The sequence below is a fragment of the Vombatus ursinus genome, unplaced genomic scaffold (assembly GCF_900497805.2).
Source record: "Vombatus ursinus unplaced genomic scaffold, bare-nosed wombat genome assembly UNPS02014773.1, whole genome shotgun sequence".
Taxonomy (NCBI): Eukaryota; Metazoa; Chordata; class Mammalia; order Diprotodontia; family Vombatidae; genus Vombatus; species Vombatus ursinus.
Window position 1 is genome coordinate 34,843,067 of NW_020954551.1, and position 25,294 is coordinate 34,868,360.

At 42.0% G+C, this 25,294-nt stretch overlaps 1 protein-coding gene across 5 annotated transcripts in view; it reads left to right on the forward strand.

The window, feature by feature from the left end:
* Positions 1–24,801, forward strand: part of ATP2B2 (ATPase plasma membrane Ca2+ transporting 2) — a 399,625-nt gene extending 374,824 nt beyond the window's left edge. For 2 of the 5 annotated variants that reach the window (XM_027864046.1, XM_027864047.1), the window contains exons 19-23: positions 3,189–3,402; positions 7,264–7,475; positions 7,614–7,721; positions 10,003–10,185; positions 24,414–24,801. In XM_027864046.1, the coding sequence (XP_027719847.1) occupies positions 3,189–3,402; positions 7,264–7,475; positions 7,614–7,721; positions 10,003–10,185; positions 24,414–24,725 (1,029 nt within the window). In that variant the 3' untranslated portion in view covers positions 24,726–24,801. Of the gene's footprint in view, positions 1–3,188; positions 3,403–7,263; positions 7,476–7,613; positions 7,722–10,002; positions 10,186–14,714; positions 14,891–19,488; positions 19,735–19,833; positions 19,889–24,413 lie in introns of those variants that run through there. The other 3 variants (XM_027864051.1, XM_027864048.1, XM_027864049.1) reach the window with 3 other exon arrangements.
* Positions 24,802–25,294: the final 493 nt, after the last annotated feature.

The window sequence follows — 25,294 nt, forward strand, 5'->3', positions numbered from 1 at the left end:
CAATATTTATCTGAAGCTTATTTCCCACCTGAACAATCGATGTTCTAAAGTTCCTTCCAGCTTTCATATTCTATGTTCTAAGATTACTTCCAGCTCCCATGTTTTATGTCCTAAAGTCTTTTTGCCCCAGATTTCTAAGTGCTAGGGTCCATTCAAGCCCTACCACTGTATTCAAAGTTCCTTTTCAGCCCCAGTGGTCTGTGTTCTGAGGTCCCCTCTAACGGCCATGTTACGAGTGCCCTGCCAGCCCAAACAATATCTATATTTCCGGTAAATGGATAGTTGGAGGCCAGGCCAGCACAATTGTAGGGAATGCTCCTGAGCACAGGAGGTCTCTGGCCCACTTTGAAAAGTCATGTTGTGGTCTCTTTGAAGCCCTTGGAGGGCTGTGATGCCTTTGCGGGACTCAGTGCCCTGGGTTGTCCCTACAGCAATCTATAGCCCAGGGCTACAGCTTGTCCCAGGACCAGACTCTCATCCAAGCAGTTATCTTCAGGTGGAGTACTTTCTGAGCCTCAGCAGTGTTATAGGGACACAACAGCCCTGCCTGAGCTGTTAAAGGTGAGATTTTTTCTATTATTAGTAGCACCCTCTCTCCTAGGTCAATGGACAAACAGCACCCTCTAGTGTCTGCTTCCCCAATACTTACGTGTTAAGAAATGCCAAGTTTTTTTTCCTTCTCCCAAGGATTTGCATCTAGCCATAATCATGGGCAAGCCTTCATTTCCCTTTTGTGTGGCTCAGTTAGACTCAAAACTTTTCTTGTTTGTGGCCATCTATACTTATTGCGACTAATAATCAGACTCAGTCAATTAGAATGTCAAGCATAGTAGGGTGGGAAGAGGTCTGGGCTTGCAGTTGTAGGAGATGAGAGGAAGCATGGTGAAGTGGAAAGAACACGGGATTGGGAGTAAGAGGGTAAAGGCTCAAAGTTCAGTGAACACACTTGCTACCTATATTGCCTAGGGCAAGGCATTTACTTTTTATGGTTCTGTTTCTTAATCTGTAAAATGGGAGTGGTGCTACTTTTATTGACCATCTTGCAGGGTTGTTGTGAGGAAACTATTTGGGAAACTGTAACATTTTATAAACTATAAAGAATGCTGGTGCTCTTTCCACAGTTCCATGCTATCATTGGAAATATAACAGCCCTCCTCAATTCATTGGATGGGCCAAGGAGGAAACTAAGGGCTATCTTAGTTGAGCTATGGTTGAGCAGGGATATTCCTTTGTTCCAGCTAATTTAAAGTTGGCATGTGTATAATGCCCTGGTGACCAACATCCAAAGACATAAGATTCCATGGGATTATAGGATTTAGAGCTGGATGGAATCTTAGAGAATAACTAGACTTCTTCCCTCATTTCATTTTATGGTAAACAGAGCTGAGTCGTAGAAAGATGAAATGACTTGCACACAATGACACTGCTAGTATGAGAGTCAGAATTAAAATGGGTCTCTTGGTGCCAAATCCAAAGCTTGTCCACGATGCCCATCACACCACACCTTGCCCACTACATCACACAAGATGACAAATCTATAGGCAGTTAACTGCTTTAGCTGGGGAACTTCATTCTAAAGAGCCTCAGGCTTTATTTCCTTGAGTGCAGACCTGACCACATCGTCTTCTGTTCACCAACCCTGTGACTTCCTATGATCTCTAAGATAAAATATAAACTTCTGTTTACTTTTTAAAGCCCCACACAATCTGGTCCCAACCAACCTTTCCAGACTAATTGGAAATTATTCTCTCTCTCCCGCATATAGATCCAGTCAAAATTGTCTTCCTTCTGGTCCTGATGCTCAGCACTATTTCCCATCTCCTTATATTTGCATTGGCCACCCTACGTGCCTACAATATACTACTTCATTACCTCTGCCTCACAGAGTTCCTCTCTTTTCCTTTAAGAATCAGCTTGAGTGCCATCTTTTCCCTGAACCCTTTCCTGAGTGCCTTCCCTTCTAAATTACCTTGTATTTAACAAATTTGTATATATTTTTATTTTTTAACTTTATGTTTATACTGTGTACACATATATGTTTACATGTACTTGTCATCTCTACCACTAGAATATCAATTCCTTTAAAATAGAGATTGTTTCATTTTTTATACTTGTCTCCTTAACACCTAGCACAATACTTGGCATATTACTGTTGTTGTTTGGTTGTTTCAGTTGTGTCTGACTCTATGTGACCCCATTTAGGATTTTGTTGGCAAAGATACTTGAGTGGAGCTCATTTTACAGATGAGGAAACACACAAACAGGGTTAAGTGACTTGCCCAGGGTCAAATAGCTAGGACGTGTCTGAGGCTAGATTTGAACTCATGAAGTTGAGTCTTCCTGATTCCAAGCCCAGTGCTCTGTCCACTGTACCACCTAGCTTCCCCTGCTTGGCACATAGTAGGTACTTAATAAATACTTGTTGATCAGTTGATACTGAGGAAAGAAAAAAAAGAACCTTGGAAGGAAAACAGTCAGGCAAATTATCTCTGAGCTCTAAAATTTGCACTAAGGTGCTTAGAAAATTCCTCTCTGAAACCAGAAAAGTGAACAAGATTGACCTCAGTCTAGATATATTAAGAAGCCCCTATGTGGCATAGAGTGAAAGGAGCCTCCTTCCCAAAATTATCTCCCAGATTATTTGTCACAGGCATGGGAATTCCACCACTAGAGATCCATTTCTTTGAGCCTCATAGTTTTTTGGATTTCCCAAGTTTTCTATGAAAATGGAACAAGTTTACTCTTATTAAGTCTATGGTATAGTGCCAAAGGTACTGAATTTTAATTAGAGTACTTGGATTCTGCACCCAGCTGTTATTTATTACCTCAGTACCTTGAGTTAGTTTTCTATTCTGGACCTCTATCTCCTCCTCTGTTACAAAGATACAAGGATGAGAATAGACTTGATGTCCTCTGATATCCCTTCCAGCTTAAGATCCTGGAATTTGCAGAAGATGGTCAACATCCATCTCTCTCTCTCTCTCTCTCTCTCTCTCTCTCTCTCTCTCTCTCTCTCTCACACACACACACACACACACACACACACACACACACACACAGCTGTTGAGAGAAACTGCTATACCTCATCCTGGGAATGGGTGGCTGGGAATGGGATATTTTCCTACCCAGAGATGTCCCAGCCTGGTTCCTTCCATGTTGTGACTGTTCATTCTTCTTTCTGTCCCCAGGACTCTCCCCTAAAAGCTGTACAGATGTTGTGGGTGAATCTCATCATGGATACCTTTGCCTCCCTGGCCCTGGCCACAGAGCCACCCACAGAGTCCCTTCTGCTGCGTAAGCCATACGGCCGCAACAAGCCACTCATCTCCCGCACCATGATGAAGAATATCCTAGGCCATGCAGTCTACCAGCTCACACTCATCTTCACCCTGCTCTTTGTTGGTGAGTCACTGGGTGGCCCTCTGGAATGCTTAAGTTCTTGTCCACATCAGTCATAAAATCCTTAAGTCATAGGCTCAGAACATTAGAACCTAGAACAGAATTCTAGGGATAGAATGGGGTCTTAGAGAACATTTAGCCCAATCCTTCCATTTTACTGAGAAAAAAAAAACTGAGGTCTAGAGAAGTTCAGTGACCCACTCAAGCTTCACACCAGTGTAAAGGCCTCCTGATTCAGCAGCCATTCCTACACACCAGCTTCCATCCAGAATGCCTCCCATGTCTTGGGTTTAAGAATGACAAAAAAAGAAAGAAAACCCTTTTATGAAGACCTAGTGAAAGACTCCAAAGGCTGCCTGTTCTCCAGTTGCTTTCCTATAAGTCCATTAGTGTTGAAGTATGTTCACTGAGAAAGGACAAAAAAGTAGTCATTAATAGTTTCTTGTCACTTCAGAACATCAAAAAATCTAACTCAGATGCCTCATCATAAAGTGGCAGTGACTAGGTTCTCAACAGTAATGCTAGCAGAGCAAAAGCTCTGGAAGGTTCTACCATGCTGGAAAGACCTTTGAGTAGAGGCTCAGAAACAGATTAAATCTTCTATTTAAGGACTAACCTAGCTAAGTGCAGGGAGGCTCATCACCAGTAGGCTGGCCACTTGGTATTGAACACTTTGGCCATGTCATTCCATGAAACAAAGGAAAATCCAATATGATCCTTGGTTTTGTCAGCTCCTCCTTTGCTTCTGCAATGAAGGTGGCAGAATCATGGGAAATAAAGGGCAGAGGATGCTAAAAATGACATCATTTTCAAGTCATCTGTAACTCTTCATTTAGCTCTTGGTAGGTTCAGTGGGATATCCTTATCCAATTACTGAGTGCACATCCTACTGGAGGAAATGAGTCATAGCAATTTTAATAGTCTTGATATAAATGAAACCAAAACAAAGAAGGAAGTTACAATGGAAGGAAACTTGTGTGACAGGTTCATCTTGTAGAGGCAAATAAAAAAGTTGGTAGAGTTGGTTTAATTTTATGCATACAGAAGCAGTAAGAAATGCCACTTGAGAAGGCATTTGATCATCTCAGTGCAGTACTTCTGATGTGTAAAAAGGCTATCATGAAATTAAAGCTTATAAGAAGATGAAGAGGAGAATTTCTAAAAAGAATTTAATAAGACCCTATAAATTAAATGAACACAGAGTCCAGCACTTTGAGACTTAAAGGAAAAGGAGAAATAGTTCAGGAAGATGAGAATACATTAGATCAGGAAGAGGGAATGAGAGAGGCCAAAGGCTTGAAGGCTACACAAAACCTCCTGCCTATATAGCATGCACACAATTGTCAAGAAAAGAATGGGAAGGTGCTGGACGAGGAATTGAATAACATTATCAAAAATAATTTTGCTTTATTAGCTGTCAGTGTATAGTCAGACAACCAATTTGTTAGAGCAAATATCAAAATTAGCGCAAAGCTGGAAGTAAGAACAAACGTATGAGTAAGATTTGAATGCAATTAAAGCAAGTTATTAAAAATAAAAAGGGGATGTGGACATTAGAAAGCACATAGACACAGACTACAGTAATTTCATATAGAAGTTTAAGTGATAGAAATCAACAGCTGTAACAGGAAGAACAGGGAGCCTAAAAAGTACTCTAGTCATCAAACTGATTTACTTGCCAAGAGTAGAGCTATGGCAGCCAAGTGCAATACTAACTTAGATTATAGACTCATTTTTAAAACCTCAAGGAGGAGGATGGAATACTTTGTGCAATATTGTCTCATAAAATAGAAAGAAGCAGTGGGAGTAAAACCAATTTTAAACAAAAGTTTGGTAAGAGAACCAACTAAGAAAAGTCATCACAAGGTTATTTAAGGATAACAATGGAAGGGAAGAAACAAATGAAATAAAAATGGAAAAGATCTGCATTTTTATAACAAACTTTTTCACCATCAAAACAGTAGAACCTTCATACTTTGACATCACAGTCCTGGATATATTTACATAGGAATTAAAAGTGACACTAAGAAGAATAATACGAGGAAAGTGGCTGAATTAGGCCAAGTAACATAGAGGAGACCTGTGATGGAGGCAACACAATTTTGAGAATAATACCAGACCACTTCTCAAGATATCTGTAGGAGAAGAAGATACCAAAGATATAGGGAAAATTTCAGCCCTTACTATTTTTAAAAAGTTAATGAGAAAATGCAAAAGCTATTGACTTGCATAACTGTTTTCACAACTTTATAAAAATTTTATATAAAAATTCACAAGTTTTTTCAAAATCTACACATTAAGTCTACTGGTAGTGAACAGTCAGGCTTTAGCAAGGAATACTATAGAGTATACTCTATCTTTCTCACTACACAATTGGCTGAAAGTTGTAAAGAAGATAAGCTCCCATTGTACTTAATTGTTTATTGGCTAAAAAAAAAATTTGTTCAGTAGAACAAATCACCACTTTAAAAGTTCTCTTCGGACAAGGTATCTATCACCAATACATCCAACTACTTAATAGATATAACAAAAGAATATCATCTTGATCCTACGTGGCAAGTGAGGCATAAAATAGGGGGACATATGCTTATTAAGGGTGTTTGTTGATATGATAGAGTTGATCCAGTGCAGAGTCCAGGCTAAAGAAGGATTCCCTAGGGATAGTGAGGTCCTTCAGATATTCCTGTTTATAGATGGATGGCACCACAACCACTTAAAAGAGTTTGACTTAACCATCCAAGTAGGGGAAACCAAGAAGACAAAGAATTTCTGTCACCTAGATATTGACATACAGTTAAATGTACAACCTAGATAGAACCCATTCATCCATTCTTCCTCTCCCACTCTCTTTCCCCATATATACATATGTACACATATATATTTTATGTATAATACATAAATGTGTATGTGTATATAATTGATAGGTAGTACTATGGACAACTAGTTGGATGCAGAATTGAACAAGAGGAAAGCAGGCAAGATTCTCTTTGGGAAATTGCAAAGCTCCTTTAGTGATCCCAAACAGAATTCTCCCTGAAACAAAGGACTAGCTTTTTAATGTCAATATGCTACCAATGTCATATGCTTGTGAGTCTTGGAGGAATATAGTTTCTGTAGAAATAAAAATGAAGCAATGAATGGGTGCCTGGTAGGCATGAGTAGGCTGCAGCATGTAACACATGAGTAATCTTGAAGAAGAAGAATAAAAGACTTCATCAGGGAAATGTATTATCAAAAAAGATGGGGTAATCACATGAGTAGAGTGAGGGATAGACCATGAATAGCCTGTATATTCCATTGGTATCCTCAAAATGTTGAGATGTCAAGAAAGTCCCTTAGTACACAGGGTAGACTTCCTTCAGGGAACCTGTGGAAGGTTATAGATAACAGTTGCCCAAGATGGAGAGAAATACTTTGACCTACAACTTCAGTAGGAACATTCACACTGATGAGATTCATTGAAGCAACTGAGTCAACATTGCGGGAAGTGTCTCTTATGAAATGTACGGAAGTTTCACTTGCAAGCACACGAGCATTTTTACAGTTCCCTACTGATGGCAAAGAATAAAGTGCTATGAGGTGGGAAAAGGTTTGTGAACCACTTTTGTAAAAGGACTTATTTTCATATGTCCTTTTACATTCTTCCCTCCCTCTTCCACTTCCTTTCACCACTGTAACACCCACTTGGCCATAGTAGAACTAGAGAATGTTAGCACTAAAGGGACCTTAGAGTTGATCCAGTGTAAACCCTTCATTTTATATATGAGAAGACTGAAGCAAGGAGAAAACAAGGAACTGAACCAAGGTCACACAGCTCATGTCCCTGGGGCCCTTTTGATTTTATTTACACTTTCCTTTCTATAGGAGAGAAAATGTTCATGATTGACAGTGGACGCAATGCCCCCCTCCACTCTCCTCCCTCTGAGCACTATACCATCATCTTCAATACCTTTGTCATGATGCAACTGTTCAATGAAATCAACGCCCGGAAAATCCACGGGGAGCGGAATGTGTTTGATGGCATCTTCAGGAACCCCATCTTCTGCACAATTGTCTTGGGCACCTTCGCCATTCAGGTAACCAGGACCCCGGGGCATCCTCATTGGAAGAACGTCACCTGGCCCCCTGCCAGCAGGAAGTCTCAGTCCCTACTCTGAGAGATGAAACTTGTGCTTCTCCTGGTGATGGGTTTGTGTCTCCAATTTTGTCTCCAGATAGTCATTGTGCAGTTCGGGGGGAAGCCATTCAGCTGTTCTCCTCTCCAGCTTGACCAGTGGATGTGGTGTATATTCATTGGACTAGGAGAGCTTGTCTGGGGTCAGGTAAGCTCTTCTTGGCAGGTTCCTGTTCTCAGCTTGGAACACAAGCTGGCAGTCGCTGCCTCTTGTAACTAGCCCCCAGCTCCTTCAAGGCTCAGCTCAAATGCCACATCCTGCAAGAGTTCCTTCCTGATCCCCCACCCCCAGACCTCAACACAACGTACAAAATGACTTAGTATTCCTTTTGCACTTACTTATTTGTGAAAATGTTGTGGTCCCCATCACACCCCCACCAGAGAATGGAAGCTTTTTGAGTTGTTGAGGATGGGAACTGTTTGATGTTTGACTTAATACTCCCAAAACCTAGTATGATGCCTAGCATATAGCGGGCACTTAAGACATGTTCCTTGAGTTAAATTGAATAGAGTTAGGAAAACCAAACCCTAGTTCCCACTCTGCTGAAGTTACTCATAAGATTGATCATAGGTCTAGAACTTGAAGGAACCTTGGAAACAATCTGGTCCCACTGCCTCATTGCACAAATGAGAATAATGACATGACTGAATTAAATGAAACAGCTACTAAGGGCAGAGGCAGGATTAAAACCTAAATTATCTGACTTCAAATTCAGCCCCTAACACCATATTACACCTTTGGGTAAATCCCTTCACCACTTGGGGCCTCTGTTTCTTCCTTTGAACAAGATAGGATGGATGATCACCAGGTCTCTTCCAATTCTGACACCCTCTAATTCTCGGTTACCAAAACCTTCTCAGACCAAGTCTTTTCTGTTAATTCCTTGGCTTCTTTTGTCCCCAAGTCCAGGGACCTGCCATGTCTTAGCTTTGTAAGCATTTTTTTTTTAACTGAGGATACTTCCTGATACAGGAAACCTGGTACAAGTGAGAAATTCTAGGCACCTGAATTTGTGTCCTAAGGGATGTTTTTCTTGTTGTTGGGGTTTTTTTTAGGGGAGGAAGTTAGTCAGAGAGGAACCAATAGGATGTTTGATTCACTGGTATGGAGAATTCCTGGTGTGGAAACTCCAAATGCTGAAGCAGATCAGTACCTGTTTTGTAACTTATAGTCTTAGAGAGGTGGCTAGGGGTCCCCAGAGGTGAAGTTATTTGCTCAGGATCTCATGCAATAATTGAGAGAGCTGAAACTCTGAAGCCAGCTATCTATGCTGGGGCTGGTTGCTTACAGGGATCACCCTCAAAGTTCCTATTTTCCTCTTTTATATAAAATAGTACCTCAGGGGGTTCTAGCCCAGTGGTACAGACAACTGTGACCCCTCAATATCCCAAAATCGGAGTTGTTATTGAAGGGTTTCAATGAAGGCCGCCCACCTCTCATCGTAAAATTACCCCTCTGTATAAAGGGCAAGCAGAGACACTCGATGTCTGACAATAGAATTAGGAGGTCAGGCTTTCTCGTTAGCATACCCCATACCACCTTCTATCCAATACAGCATATCCTTTGTATGAATAACCCATGCAGTGCTTAGCTCATGATTCATGTTTACTGGGTACTCTACAAGCTGTAGAGATTAGTACCTTCTTCTGGTAGCACTGAAAGCCAGTAATAGTTTATGTCTAAAGAGAGGCCACTGTTAGCTTAGGGGCTCCTGCCCCAGCTGAGCTGTGGGGGTTGACCATTGGAGGAAGTCAACTGGTCCTTCTGAACTCTAGACTAGTCATATGGAAACCTTGGAGAAACTGAGCTGCATCTCTCTTGTTCTCCTGAAAAAGACAGCATTTTGCTTGGGGGACACTAGATTGGCTCCCTGCCATGGGGAATTAGTTCTAAAGTTTTTGGCTCATAGGACTTGCTTGCTGGTATGGTGTTCCCCAAATTCCGTCTCTAAATGGGAGGAAAGAACTAAGCAAAACATAACAAATCTCATTCCTTTGAATTCAACTTTCACATAGATGCCCTGGAGGTATGTGTATATAAATATGTGTGTATACATACATATACATATATACATATACGTACATCCCCTTGCCAACCATTAAAGGGTCCATCACCCTCTCATTCTAATTTCTACCTTCATGCCTTTGCCTATTCTGGTATCCCTGCCTGAGATGCCATTCTTCCTCTCTTCTGCTTATTCAGATCTTCTCGGGCTTTTGATCTTGAAGTAAATGTGGGGCATAGAATGGGTTCTAAGGCAATACTCATTGATTGAATAACTGAATTAGCACAGTACTGGGCACATAGTAGGTGCTTAATGAATGTTTTTTGACTGGCTGAATAAGTAAATGAATGAACTGGTGAGTGAATGAATTAATTCACAAATGAATAAATGTGCCTCTGTGGATTTCCACTTGTCTCTTTTTAGGTCATTGCCACAATCCCAACCAGCAGGCTCAAGTTCCTGAAGGAGGCAGGACGGCTCACGCAGAAAGAGGAGATCCCTGAGGAAGAACTCAATGAGGACGTGGAGGAGATTGATCATGCTGAGAGAGAACTTCGACGTGGACAGATCCTGTGGTTCCGTGGCCTAAATAGAATCCAAACTCAGGTATGTACAGTGTGGTCAACCAAGAGTCATTGTGGGCAGTGATGGACGCTCCATCCTCACACCAGGGCATTGCACATGAGGGCCTCTGGCAAATGCAAGTGTTTGGGTGGAGTGGGGAGGGAGAAGTGAGGAAGAGGGATGACCATCTTGTCCAGAATCCTAATCAGCAGACCCCTCAATAGTGTAGTAAAAATCTCTTCCTACCACCAATGGCAGTCCCAAGGGCCATGTCATCCTGCTGGGTCTACTACAGAATCAGCCATACTCCTGCCCTTCCTTCCTCCCCTACACCAATTGTGACTTATTTTCATAGGTCACTCAGCCCCAAGATCCTCTAAGGTGAGATGTCCCCATTTCTCTGAGTCTGCCACTAGCTCTGAGGACACATAGTAGATGTCCTCTTAAACAAAGCCACTGGGTTTATATATATATGTATATATGTATATATATATATATGTATGTATGTGTGTATGTGTATATATATATATATATATATATATATATATATATATATATATATTTTCCATTGGAGTGGCCTCCCCTAATGACATTTTGTCACCTTGGCTAATTAATTATCTTCACTTTATAAGCAATTAGAGTAGGCTGGGGAAGGGGTAGAAGTGCGGAGGACAGTAGCAATAACTGAAGCAGATAATGGGCTCAGGGGAGGGAGCTGGAGTTCCTCAGTGAGTCTGGCAGGATTGAGGTGAGGCTGGAGGTGGTGTGGGGAAGAGTGGGGGTAGCTGCTTCCACCCACAGCTATTTTGAGTGACCATCAGTTCTCAGAGGTGAGTGTTGGGTCCCAGATTGCAAGCCCGGGCTGGGGTCTCTACTGGGAGAACTTGGCAGTGGTTGCTTGGAGTGGTAGTTGGGCGCATCCAACCTCTCCCCTATTCCCCACTTTACTTTGATAAGGAAGAGGAAATGACAATCAGGGGCTTCTAACCCAACTGGGGGATGCCCTAACCCAGCCCAGAGTCCTTTGTAGGCTGCTTCATCTTTTCCAAAGTATTTCCTTTTCATTTGACCTTCACAACAGTGGTTCAAGGCCTACATGTAACATACCTTCCCACAGCAATGGATGTGCCCACACATCCAGGAAGTACTCACCCAAATGCAAACTCCCTTCTCATACATACACAAAAACACACATGCAGTAAGCAGCTAAATGGCCCCAGGGATAGAGTGATGTTTTTAGAGATCAGAAAATCTGAATTCAAATCCTTTCTCACTTACTGTCAGGAAAACCTGAATTCAGATCTGGCCTCAGACACTTACAAGCTATATGACCCTGGGCAAGTCACTTGACCCTGTTTGCCTCAGTTTCCTCTTCCGTAAAATGAGCTGGAGAAGAAAATGGCAAACTACTCCATTATCTTTGCCAAGAACACCCCAAATGGGGTCATGGAGAGTCAGACACAACTGAAAAGGACTGAACAACCTCTGTGACCCTGGCCCACCTACTCACTGTCTCTGAATCTCAGTGTCTCCACCTATAAAATAGATGAGGCTATGAGATCCCATCCAACTCTAAACCTAAAGTCCAACCTCCCCATCCAAAAATGTACTTCTAAATCACATGCAGAAACACAGTGACACAGACTTACAGAAATACGTGTGTGCATTCACATGTAGTGAATTCACATTCACATGTATGCACCCACAGAGACACAGGGTACCATCTATGCACATACAAAAACATCAATAAGTACATATGCACATGCTGAAAAGCCCACCCATAAATAAACTCACATGTAGAGATGTACTCAGTGCTGGAACACACAGATGCCTGCACTTGCAGAAACTTTTGTCGTTGTTGTTGGGTCCTTTCAGTCAAGCCTGACTCTTTGTGACCCATTTGGGGTTTTCTCAGCAAAGACACTGGAGTGGTTTGCCATTTCCTTCTCCAGCTCATTTTTGTAGATTAGGAAAGTGAGGCAAACAGGGTGAAGTGGCTTGCCCAGGGTCACATAGCGAGTGAGTGTTTGAGGCCAGATTTGAACTCAGTAAGATGAGTCTTCCTGACTCCAGACCCTGTGCTCCATCCACTGCACCACCTAGCTGCCCTTGCAGAAATTTACATGTAGCATATATGTGTGTAAAAAAACCGTTTGGCATAGACATATACATGCAGAAATATACCTATAAATTCACATGTAGAAATATACTCATACATATGAAATATACTCATTCCCAAACATGCTTATATACAGAACCATGCATATATCTACCAAAACATGCCCATAAACTCACATGTAGAAATGCATCTGTGTATACACCAGTAAAAACTCATGTAGGTTATATACTTATGCAGAAATCTATGTGTAGTACTCACAAATGCAGAAAAACACTGCTATGAATAACTTAGTTCAATAGCTTATTGTTGAGATTCTGAATGTCTGGTTGTTTATCCATGCGACAACTTTGGGGACCTCAAATGGGAATAATGCACAATATTCCAACATACATAGGCAGTGTGGTATACTAGAAACAGCTCTGCCTTTGGAGGCAGAAAGACCCAGGTAGTAATCTGTGCTCTGACACTTACTAGCTCAGTGACCACAAGTAAGTGGCGCAACTGGGCTTCCATCTCCTCATCTATAAAGTGGAGGTATCAATGTATACACCACCTACCTTGGAGGGGGTATGAGGAAAATGCTTTGTAAACCTTAAAAAGCTCTAGAAATAAGAATGATTGTACTGGTGGCATGTGTACATATGGAGAAATGCTATCATCTACCATACATAGAGGATGGGTATAATCCTGGGTACATGGCACCATTACATGTGCTTCTTTTATTATAATGGATCTCCAGTTAGAACCAGGGCATAGCCAAGCTTTCTTGCCCTCACCACCAGACTTTATAGTAACCTTTGCCCCCTAAGAGCCAGAGGTTGTTTCCTACCAATTCCACTCTTGCTTTCTATAAGGGAGTGAAGAAATCATGTCTAAGGCTCCCAAGAGCCTGGGGGACAATGAGAGTTCCCAATCCCATAAATTTCAAAAAGGGGAGAAATGGTAAAACCATTGGTAGAGACAAAGGTAGGGTACAAGGCCCAGCCTAGGGAGCCCTGTCTCCCCAGTTCTATGCCCCAGGCTTGATTCTGCATGTATGTCTTGGGGCAGAACTCTTGTTAATGAATCTGGCCTGTTCTCTCTGTGGAGAGTGAGCAGTCTGAATGTCACTGCCCAGGAACTGCAAAAATGGAGGATGGTGAAGAGAGCTAGTTGTTCTGAGTCTAATTCTTTGCCCAATGCCCCGGCTGCTTCTGGGACACCTAGGATAATACCATTCCCAAGGATCTCCCTTAGTCATTTTTTAAGGCTTCAGGGGCAGTGTGTGGAATGAATAGTGGAAAAAAAAAACCTGGTCTTGAGAGTTAAAAGGCTTGGGTTTGAAACCCATCTCTGTCTCTTTCTACCTGCATGAACCTTGGGCAAGTTGATTGACTCTCTGAACCTCAGATTTGTCATATGTAAAATGAAGATAGCTCTAGCAACAGTCTCTACCACCCAGGGTTATTAGGAGGCTTCACTGAGCTAATGTATGTAAAGTATTTTGCCAACTTTAAAGTGCTATCTAAGTCAGTTATAATTGCAATTATTCAAACCCTAGTAGCATCTGTTCAGCTGAACTGTGAATGCTCCCACCTTGTTTGGAGGAAAGGGGCAGTCTGTCTGATAGGCCTTTTTCTTTATCTCCTCTTCTTCCAGCACGAGTATTTGAGGATGATTCCAATAGATGAGCTTACTATAGATTAAACCAGAGTCCACAATATGGGGTGCCATTTAAACAGCTAATGTTCTATACACCCAAACCACAAATCTAGGAAATGACCTGGCCATGTCTGTTTGGGGGTGGAGGTGGGAGAGTCTCATATCCTAAATGGAGATGAAGCCGTGGGATTCAATGAGGGATACTGGTGGAGATCCTAGCAGGGCTCAGGGTAGAGTCTATCCCTATAATCCACTTGACTCACACCATGAGGAGGAAGGTGGGTTCAAGGTGTAAGCATTCTTGGAGTGCCCAACATTCTCCAAGACCCTCTCATCTAGGACCTCCTCTTTTGACCCGCAACCTAGAGAAGGCTTTATCTTGGTCCTCATTGGTAGCTAGGGATGGGAAAGAAGTTCTTATTCCCTGGGAAACATCCCCTCTCCCCACCTTTGCCTCACTAGGAGAGAGAACTGTAGTTCACAGGAGAAACCAACCAGAGCAGCCTTCAAGGCTGGGGGACTCTCAGGTCTAGAGCCTCCAAAAGGGGGTGGGGCTAGGCAGAAATTCTTTAAGACATTTTAGTTTGTGTTTATTTGTTTTTTCTTTTTTTTAAATTTAAGTGATATTATTATTATTATTATTATTATTATTATTATTATTGCTGTTGCTGGTGTTATTGTTGCTATTATTATTATTAATTATTATTATTATTATTAATTATTGCTCTTATTTTGGTTGTCATGCCTGTCAGTTGTGTAGCTGTTGTGTCCATCCTTTTCGCAACTTGTCTCGTTCTCTCCTCCGTTGCAGATTGAAGTAGTCAATACTTTCAAGAGTGGCGCTTCCTTTCAGGGGGCTCTCAGGAGACAGTCCTCCGTCACAAGCCAGAGCCAGGATGTAACCAATCTTTCTAGCCCTAGCCACGTATCGTTATCCAATGTTCTTTCCTCTCCTACCAGCACACCTCCTGCTGCAGCTGGGCGTGAGTGTGAATTCTTAATGCCTCCAATTGCCAGAGATGCCAACTCTCTCAGTGGGCAAGCGGGTGGGTAGGTTGGTGGGCAGGGGTGCCTAGATGATTGGGGAGTTCAGTCCAAGGAGAGAGCAGTCAGTCAGGTGGTCTTAGCCAATGAGAAGGATCACAGTCAGTCAATGAGCTGCAGTCGATGGACACAATATACAGCCAGGGGATCATAACCAGCTCCAAGGGATAGAGTTGGTCATGGGGGCCTTCCAGTCCTGGATCCAAGCACCATTTTTCGCTCTCCTGTCCCTGGGGATGAAGTGAAATCCACTCTGCCAGTAAGAGAAACAGGACATATTTCCAAAATTCCAGTTCCTAATCCCTTCCTTGAATCAGCCTTGGGCAGAGATTGCTTTCCCTCAGATCATTGACCTGTGGTTTGTGCCAGGTCCCAAAAGCTTGCTGGCCTCTGACTGGAAGGTCCCTGTCGCCCAACTGCATTCCTCATCTCCACTTTGAAGATAGGGCCAAAGATTTGGTTAGTCAGTGGTGATTCTCAAAATCCTCATTAAGCATCACTAACAATGAAGAGGAGGATGAAGAGAAGGAAAAGGAACACCCCCGTTGTGCTCCTTTTCCTTCAATGCGTACAGTCTTCCTTCTGGCATGTAAACAAGGGCAGGGAAATAGATTCCCATGTTGTTTGAGATTCACACCATGTCAGAAAGTCAGCCTTATTGACTAGTGGTCTAGCTTTGGGAGTGGGATTGACTTGGTTTACTCCAGTACCTACAACCTCCAGTCCTCATCTCCACTGCCCATAAAAAATGAGAAAGTCAATAGAGCCCTCTATAAACTGATGCCAATACTCTACCTTCATTGTCAGAATAAGAACCTGGCTACATTCTCCTCCCAGATGGTATTGGTCTTGTGCTTTGAGGCCCTTTTGTTCAACGAAGACAGCACTGCTTCAGAAACTTATCAGAGTTGGAAGGAAACCCAAAGATACATCATTCTGGCCAACTCTACCATTTTACAAAGGAAGTCCCAGAGAATGGTCTGCTGGAGATGTCAGGGTATTTGAAAATATTGATCAAGGATCAGAAATATATCCAGTCCCAAAGACTTTTAAGAATATCAGTACATTTGAAGTATAAAAAACTGAGGTAGTCTTAAGAACGTAAGAAATCTTCTTCCTTCCCACACCTAGATCTCTCCTATGGCCCCTTCCAGCCCAAGATTTGATCTTTGACAGGGCTACCCAGGGACATGATTGTCATCCCTGGTATCAACTTCTTGATTTCAATGTTTCCTATAATACTAATATCATAATTATTATTGATATCACTGATAATATCATTTCCCCTGAGTGAGCATTTTCACCGTCTCTATCAGAGTTTGTGAGCCCCTCATGGACAGTTTCCAGGTTAGAGATGTCCACAGACATTCCAGCTTCCCATAATCATCATCCATCATCCACAAATTTATTCAATACTTCTGTAAACTCTGTATATATCCTGTCTTCTAGTCCTTTTCTGTCCACTAGATCTAGACATCTTCTGAATTAAGTGAAATAGGTCCTTATTTGTATGTCCAATGATGATACCGACCCTGGTCCCATACCCATCTGCATCAGTCTTGGCTTGAAAGGCCTCATCTTTTTTAAGCACACCCTTTTATGGCCATTGCTTGATCATCTCAATCAGTTTTGTTGTTTTCTCTTGAATGCTGTCCAACTCTATTCGAGCTTTCTTGAGATACGGTACTCACAGATGCACCTACAATCTCAGGTGGTCTGTACTATGACACACAATGAGCAAATGGATGTCATCCTCCTTATTCTTCCCCATCCTTTTCCTTTGTTGGGCTTTGGGCCATAAGAGTATAAATGGCCTGATATGTTCTGAAAATAATCTACAATAATTTCCAGCTCTCTCCTAGGCAGTGACCACTAGCCCTTGATGCATTGTCCTATAAATGAAGCTTGAAATATTTTTTCCTACTTTCAATCTGACTACCATTCCTTGCTAACTTTACAACCTCAAATAGTCCTCTAGGTGACAGAATGAATAACGGACTGAGTGTGGAATGAGAAGACCTGAGTTCAAATCCTGCCCCAGGTACTTAGTGATTATGGTCCTGGGTAAATCTCTTAACTTCCCTGGATCTCAGGTTCCTCAACTGTAAAATGAGGGGGTTGAGTTTGATGACTGCTAAGGTCCCCTCTAGCTCTAAATCTACATCTATACCAATGGTGAGGCAAGACCTATCCTTGTCACCTGCAGGATATTCAGGCTAGTTTGGAGATCTTCTTGTAAGCCCTATAGGGTGAGAGGATGCACTATCCTAATCTCTTTCCTGGTGGTCTCTGACACCCTGAGGTGAACTACACATAGAACATAGGACTCAGGTCTTGAAGGACCCTTCTAGTTCTAAGCCTATGTTCCTGTGGCTCTTAATAATCTACGAAAAATCTTCCTTCAGTTTGTTCCCATCATCTGCCATCTTCCACCTAACAGAGATGACCATTGTCTGATATTTACCTGAGTATTTCACTGTGCAAGCTTTTTTCCCCCCTTCAAACCCTTTATATACATCAAATATGACCAGAAACAGTTCAAGAAATGCCCTAGCTTTTCTTTCCATGACAGATCAATCTTCATGATCCCCGAGTGACTCATGGTTTTGATGTGGAATTTCATTCAAGGATTGTAAAAATTTCCCCGAAGATATAGCCGTTGATTTCCCTTTTGCCACATCTGTGTTATCCCCTTCAAACAACTCTAACCAATTAGGAAGATATGATTACCTTTTAGAAGAGACCACCTTTTGTTTTTCTCCCAAATGGGTTTTGTTTGCTTGAATGTTCAGGGGTTTTACCCTTTACTAGAGAACCCACCATCCTTTCCAGTATGAAATGAGGTTCACGGGTCTACAGTTCTCCAGGGGTCCTTCTTAAACCTTACTTCTGAATGTGGATTGAATTGACCATCTGATAGTCATTCAGCATAGGTACTATTTCATAGGACCATAGTATCTTAGATTGAACCTTAGAGATCATCCAGTACAACCACTTCATTTTGTAGCTGAGGAAATGGAGACCCAGAAGAAGAAGTAACTTGCGTAAGGTCATACAAGTAGTAAGTGCTAAAGCCTGGTTTCAATGCAGTTCTCTTAAAATCCAGTCTTCTTTACAATGTTTGTTCCAACAAGTCATACCCTTGGGCCAGTGTTTCTCTACTTTTCCTCTTGAATTCAATAATATCTCCTACTTCACTTAATGCCAGCATTTTTACTTTCTCTACTCTGATCGTGGCCTGTGATCTCCTCAAGGACGGATAGGACTTTTAAACCAAAACCTTTGAGTATGTCCTCTCATCCCTACAAAAGGGATGAGGCAAATGGACAGAAAGCTTAGGAAGAGAAAGGATTTTGACTGAAGGTTTTCTGAGAGGTGGTACTGCCCATTTCTGAAAGATGATCCAGATCCTAGAGTAGGGGCCAGGGAAAAGAGCAGCAAGGAGAGTGGCTTTGAAAAGCTAGAGCAACCTTCCAACATCTGAGCTGAGTCTTTTCAAATATGGTGTCAGTACTATTAATTTTCACATTAAACACGGGTTATATTCAAATGTATTTGCGTTACAGAGCCAAATAGTTGAGACTTATCTGTGCCCTTGTTCTCTTCTCTCATCTTGGATAATTGAAAGTCAATGATATTCACTAAAGTTTGTTCTGTATGTTCAGATTCATTTGATGTTTGTCCCTAAAGGCCTCGGAAGGCCTTGGTACTCTAAATTCCTGATGTCATAGTTCATTATCTTCCCCAGAAGCTATCAGTGAGGGAAGGGGTGCCTGGCAGAGTGGTGTAGTGGGTAGAGACCCAAACTTCGAGTCAGGAAACCCCGGATTCAAATCCTGCCTCAGACATTACCAGCTATGTGACCTGGGACAAGTCACTGAAACTCTTTGGGCCTCCATTGCCTCATCTGTAAAATGAGGAAGTTGGATTCTAAGCTGGTCCCGCCTAGCTCAAAGTCTCCTATCCTCTCCATTGATGACCTCAGTGATGAAGCAAAGGCCATAATTGTCTTTTTCAGGACCATTAATTAAGCCATGCAGGAGCCTTTATTGTAAGCCTTGAAGGGGGAGTAATCCCTATCTCAATCACTTTCCTGGTGGATTCTGATGCCCCAAGGCAGTGTGATGAGCTACACATAGGCCAGAGTGTGTGGTTTGTTGTCCCTTCCTCAATTCCCCATTTGGGATAGAGGACCCTTTCTGGAAGCCCACATTTAATGCAGGATGGCCCTGTTCTCCCAGGTAGAAGATGCCAAAAACACACTAGGATGATTCAGTCTCTTCCAGACCCCCATCTCCTTGTAGGAAGAAAGATTCCTGATGGGAAGCCAGAATAGAATTTTACACTTTCTTCTTTCATTCAAGATGATTAATGCCTCTCTTTCAAAAGAAAAAAAACCCAACCAAACAACAAAAAAGCCCTTTATTTTTATTTACTCATTTTTAATGCTAAGATTAGCTCTTCTGTATCTTAAAATAAGCCTCTTCTATATCAGCAACCATGTTTGTAGCATGCTTTAAAAAATTCCTGGCATTTTATAGGTTTCTAATCCGATTCTGATTACCTTGGAATACACCAAGTTAGAAGCCAGCACGAGGAAACTCTGCGACAGGGCACTCGGTTACCTTCCTCGAAGCCCCAACCCACCAGATGGACCAGAATCCCTCCTGCCCCTCCTCTCCCCGCTAAGATTCCTGATTCAGAGTGTAGCTAGGGCAAAGAGTCGGCATCTCTTGGGAAAAAATAAAAGACAATAAAATTGGACCTCTTGTTTGCGTTTTGGTACTAATCACTTACGGATCTTTCGCTAGCGTGAAAAATGACTTGCTTTTGCGGTACCCTCCTCCTCTCTACTGTCTGAATATTCAATGTGTTTGTTTCCCTAGAGGGCTAGAGAACCCTGGACTGAGAGTTCAGCAAGAGAGAGTGAAATTAAAAGAGGTTGTGAGTCTTTAACTTGAGCCTGACATGAATGTGAACCGATCCCAAGACACTTGGCTTCCTTGAAGCCGGGTAAACATTCGAGTATAATCTCAAATGCTCCCTGTTGAGCCTGGAAGAGGCCTGATGTATTTCACTGCAGACGAAAGGGTTGAGTCTCACTTTAATTTCTCCGGATGACCAAAGGAAAATTAGAAAGCCCTGAAATTTCTCTTCTGTCTTCACCTGGCCCCTAACCCCATGACCCATGCAATATCGATATTTTTTTGATTTAAATCTGACTTTCAGCATGTGGGAGGGAGATGGAAAGGCTTTTTTTTTCCTTTTTTTCCTCCCATATTTTTTCATTTCAGCCTTGGAGAAGAACGAAGTGGAGACCTGAGCCAGCGTGGCAGGATGCTCCTAAAGTCTTGTCCCCATAGTCTTGTCCAGAGCAATTCATTCTTTATGTTGTCTCCATCCCTGTGGAAGGAGGGGCCTGCATCTCATTGTGTGTGTTCCCCATCCCCTACCCACCTGCCAGCCAGCTTTGTCAGTTGCAGACCAGGCCTAACTCCACATAGTTCACAAGGGTCCCACAGGGATGGGAGCTCTGGCCCTTCCTTAACTTCACAATTACCTAGCCCAGGGTCAGAGTCAGAAAATGCCATGTCCATTCAGTCCTTGAGTAGAACAGGCAGCTAACAGTGAAATTTTTTTTCCCTTCAAATTAGTTTCATAGCATTCTAGTTATCCTGAAGTCAGATTCTGGGGTAACCACCAAGCTCTGAAACATAGCTACCAATCCTAAAGAGTACTCAGGCTCCTGAGTGCTCATCTCAGCCCTAACAAAGTCCCGACACTGAAGTAACCCCTTCTACTCTCAGAAACTATGCATTCTTACTCAATACTTAATTCTAGCCAAGAAAACCCCCAAAGGGGTCATGGAGAGTTGGACACAACCGAAAAATGACAATTCAAACACATTTCATTGTGTGATTTCCCTTCCTACATTAGATTAACAAAAAAATAAAAGGGAGTCAACAGTGACACCTGACAGCTAATTATAAAAGAGGTTTCAAATTTAAAAAGCAGACACAGAAGTAGGCTATATATTATGGTGGAGTAAAATAACCTATATGCCTAATAATGACCCTGAGACATCCAGGAAGGATCAAATGATGCTTAAGAAGTAGGGAAAGCATGTAATGTACCAAAGAAAAAAAATTATCAAAAGTAGTTGAAGCAAAGATGTAGCAGCTAAAATTTTAATCTTCTAGTTAGTTAGAAAATTTACTCACATAGGAGAGCTCAGGCTCCAATGATGCCCAATAAATAAATCTTTATTATATTTTAATTAGAACCTCTTAATCTAGGGCTGAAAGTATCATCTCATCCATTCCCCTGCCTCCACACAGGCCTCCCATTGAAACAGTCCAACACTATTGCCCCTTTTTTTCGGGGCGGGGGTTCTCATATTTCCACATTGCCATCGAGTCTAAAAAGCACATTATGACTTGGAGATCCCAAAGTCTTAGAGACAATCTCATTCCATTCCCCCCATCCTCCTGCATGAACTCTTCAATCACTGTGATATTGGCTGGGCTGGTCTTGAACTAATTTGGTGGTAGGGAAGAAGGCTTGGAGTTCTTTTTTTAAAGCCTCGATCATCTCAAGACACAAAGCAGTCTTAATGAACTGAGAAAATGACAACATTTCCCCCAAAGATGGAATGTTCCCCATTCTCACAAGATAGACTAGATTAGAAAACAATCACTCCCAGGGTATTCATTATTAGGAATGATCCAGTCTAGCTCTCTAGTTGTACAGATGAAGAAACTGAGACCCAGAGAGAACAGAAGAGACTTGCCCAAAGTAATATCAGAGTGCCTGACCAATATAGTAAGTGCCTAATGGGTGCTTGTTGACTGACTTATTGATTGATTGATTTGATTTTCACAGTGCTGTAGAAAGTATACTCACCTTAGAGTCAGAAATTCTGGGTTCAAGTCCAAATTCCACTGCTGATAAACCTCTTGATCATGAGCAGGACTCTTTACTTTTCTGTGACTGAGTTTCCTTCTCACAGCTAGGTAACATAGCAAGTAGAGCAATGAAATTAGTCGGAAAGAACTGAATTAGAATCCTGCCTCAGACACTTTATTAGCTGTGGGACCCTGGGTGAATCACCTAATTTCTCTGCCTCAGTTTCACCATTGGCAAAATGAGGAAATAACCGTCTCTCAGAGCTTATAAGATAAGAGCTTATAAGAGTTATAAGGTTCAAAGGAGACAATGTTTGTAAAATACCTTGCAAATCTTAAAGAACTATATAAATGCTATTATTATGATTTATTATTATTATAATTAAACGGAGATACCCTTTGCATCATTCCACAAAATTCTTGTAAGGAAAATGCTTCATAACATAATATGCTTATTTAAATGTAAGCTGATACAGGGAATAATTTGGGATTGATAGCTCAATAATAATAATAATAATAAAAGCTAGTATCTATATAGTATCTACTATGTTCCAGGCACTGTGCTAAGTACTTTATTAATATTATCTGACTTTGATCCATATTACAACCCTGGGAAGTAGGTACTATTATCCCCATTTTATAGTTGAGGATACTGAGGTAAATAGAGGTTAAACGACTTGCCCAGGGTCACACAACTAGTAGGTATCTGAGGCTGATTTCCATGCTTAAAGACTAGATTGGCTAAGGGTGAATCTTTGTTTTGGCATTTGCCTAGAAAGAGCTCTGGAGAGCCTGTCAGAGGAGAACAAGTCAGCAAACATTAGTTGTGATGATGTATGTATATAATATTGGTTGATGCCTTAGATGTGGTCCCTTTGCCTGCTGTTCTCTTTCATACAAGCTACACAGCCACAATACATATTTTTAAAGATTCAGTGCACTGGTTTATTCTCCCTAAAGGCCAGCATAATGCAGTGGAACGAGAGACTCAGGCAGGGACTTGGGTTCCAATTCCAGCTTTACCCTTAACTAGCTCTGTGACTTTGGACAACTCATTTCCCTGGCCCTCTGGGCTTCAGTTTCTATCTCCATTAGAGGAAAGGCTTGGGCAAAATGGTTTCCATTGTCCCTTCCCTGCTCTAATAGTCTGTTATTCTACCTTATTTCAGTTCACCCAAGTCCTGAATCAAGAAATCAAGGCTGGCCCTTCTAGCCAAATTACAAGTGAAAGAAAGTTCATCCTAGACACCCCCTTCCCATCCACTCACACCTGTGACTTAACTTGGCCCTGAACTGTCCCTTTCTTAGCCAGAAAGAGTTGATGCCACTTCCCCAAAGGCCTGATTTTTATTAACCAGAGAGAAGCCGACCCCTCGGAAGAGTCTGACTCACAGATAACTTGAGAGCAAAAGGTATTGCTGACAACTTACCTTAAGGAGATTAAGAAATACAGTGGTGGTATAAACAATAGATTAAATTTTTAAAATTTAAAAAAAAATTAACTTGATGAGCAGAGTTCAGAGCTGAGACACAAAAATTGAAAGAACGTGACTCAGTCCTATGCAATCCCCAGAATGATATCTTGGGGCTGGGTAAAGGATTTGGCCAAAAAAAAAAAAGGAAGTGAATAAATAATTACAAAGCAATTGAAATGAAAGGCCAGAATGTTGAGTCTATACTCGAGTGTTTACCTCCCAAATGCATGAAGGCAAAGACCAAGTTGGAAACAGACCAATCTCTGTTCACATTGTCTAGGCCTCCAAGCGTAGCATTGGTGTGGCAGTTCTGTGTGTCTGTGTGATAACCAAACTCCCTTCTGCCGTGGCATGATTCTTCCCCTGACCGTTGTCTGCTTGGCTCCCCCATGCTTCTGGCTGCCTCTGGTTTTCTTCTCTGAAAACTCTTTACGTCTGGTTTGGGTTTGGGGGGTTTTTTTGTTCTCAGTTTGGCTGTTGTGTGTTGTCTCTCATCTTGGCCCATCTGACCGTCTCAATATTTCGTTCTTTTCTGTGTGTGGAGTGTGATACGTTATATGTCGTATAGTTTCTTTTAAAACAATGTTTGGTTTATTTATTTATTTTTTAAAAAAAGGTTTGGTTTATTTTTTTAAGCCGACCCTATTTTACTCACATCTGAACCTGCCCCCTCCCAGCCCCATGCATGGTTTCGACCTGTGCATTGAAATTAACACAGCTTGGTCTTTTACTACTAGGTATGGGCACCCACCTGAGTGGACTTATGCTTTCTTTAACTCCTGCTTCCCATCAGCTCTTTGATGGTTTGCGACTGGAACTATTCTGATGTTGCAGTTACATATGTTTGCACACAAGTGCACACACACAACCCCCAAGTGAATGCACAAAACTTGAGCCCATTCCTTTCACCCCATCCCATCGATGCTCCTAACATCCAGCGACTGGATTCCAGCCATCTGCTGTGCCCTAACCCCTTCTGCTGTGCTCCTCCAAAGGCCCCCCCCCAGCCTGTTAAACCATCCCCCTACCCTAAGCCATCTCTGGAGTTTGGTGCTTCTGACCCATTTCCCAATGTTTCCTTTCCAGATCCGCGTCGTGAAGGCATTCCGTAGCTCTCTCTATGAAGGTTTAGAAAAACCTGAATCTAGAACCTCCATCCATAACTTCATGACACATCCTGAATTTAGGATAGAAGACTCACAGCCCCACATCCCCCTCATTGATGACACTGACCTGGAAGAAGATGCCGCTCTCAAGCAAAATTCGAGCCCGCCGTCGTCATTGAACAAGAACAACAGTGCAATCGATAGCGGGATCAATCTGACCACTGACACGAGCAAATCAGCTACCTCTTCGAGCCCAGGGAGTCCTATACACAGCCTGGAGACATCGCTTTAGCGGGAAACATTCACATCTCAAAAAACGAAACAAAACAAAATATACAAAACAAAACAAAAAAACCACAAAACACAAACAAAAAAAAAAAAAACCATCGCCACCACCAACTCAGAACAAACCAACCCAGAAAACTCAACCATGAAACAGCACCAAGAAAATAAAAATAGACAAAATGGGAGAGAAATATATCTCCACCCAATAGAACCTCTCTCTGGCTGAGAAGCTGTTTGAGCTCTTTGTCCCTTTGAGGCAAGTAACGGGATCCCTGATGTGGGTTCTTGGGAGTGAGCAATTGCCTGATGTGCCCTTTCTTGCTCCCGCCCGCCCAAACACAGACCAAACCCACCCACCACCTTCCTGCATGGACGTACTGTACTCTTCGGTCCTCCTCTTGTTTATTATTTTTTTTCCTTAGGCAGAAACTACAAAAAAGAAAAAAAAAAGAAAAAAAAGACTCCTTTCTGAGGCTTATTTATCCAATTCACTGGTCTGTGAGTTTTTTGAACTGCTTGTGTGGCATGGTCTCAGTTGTAGAGATTAATTTAAATAACTTTTTGAAGTTGCGGAAG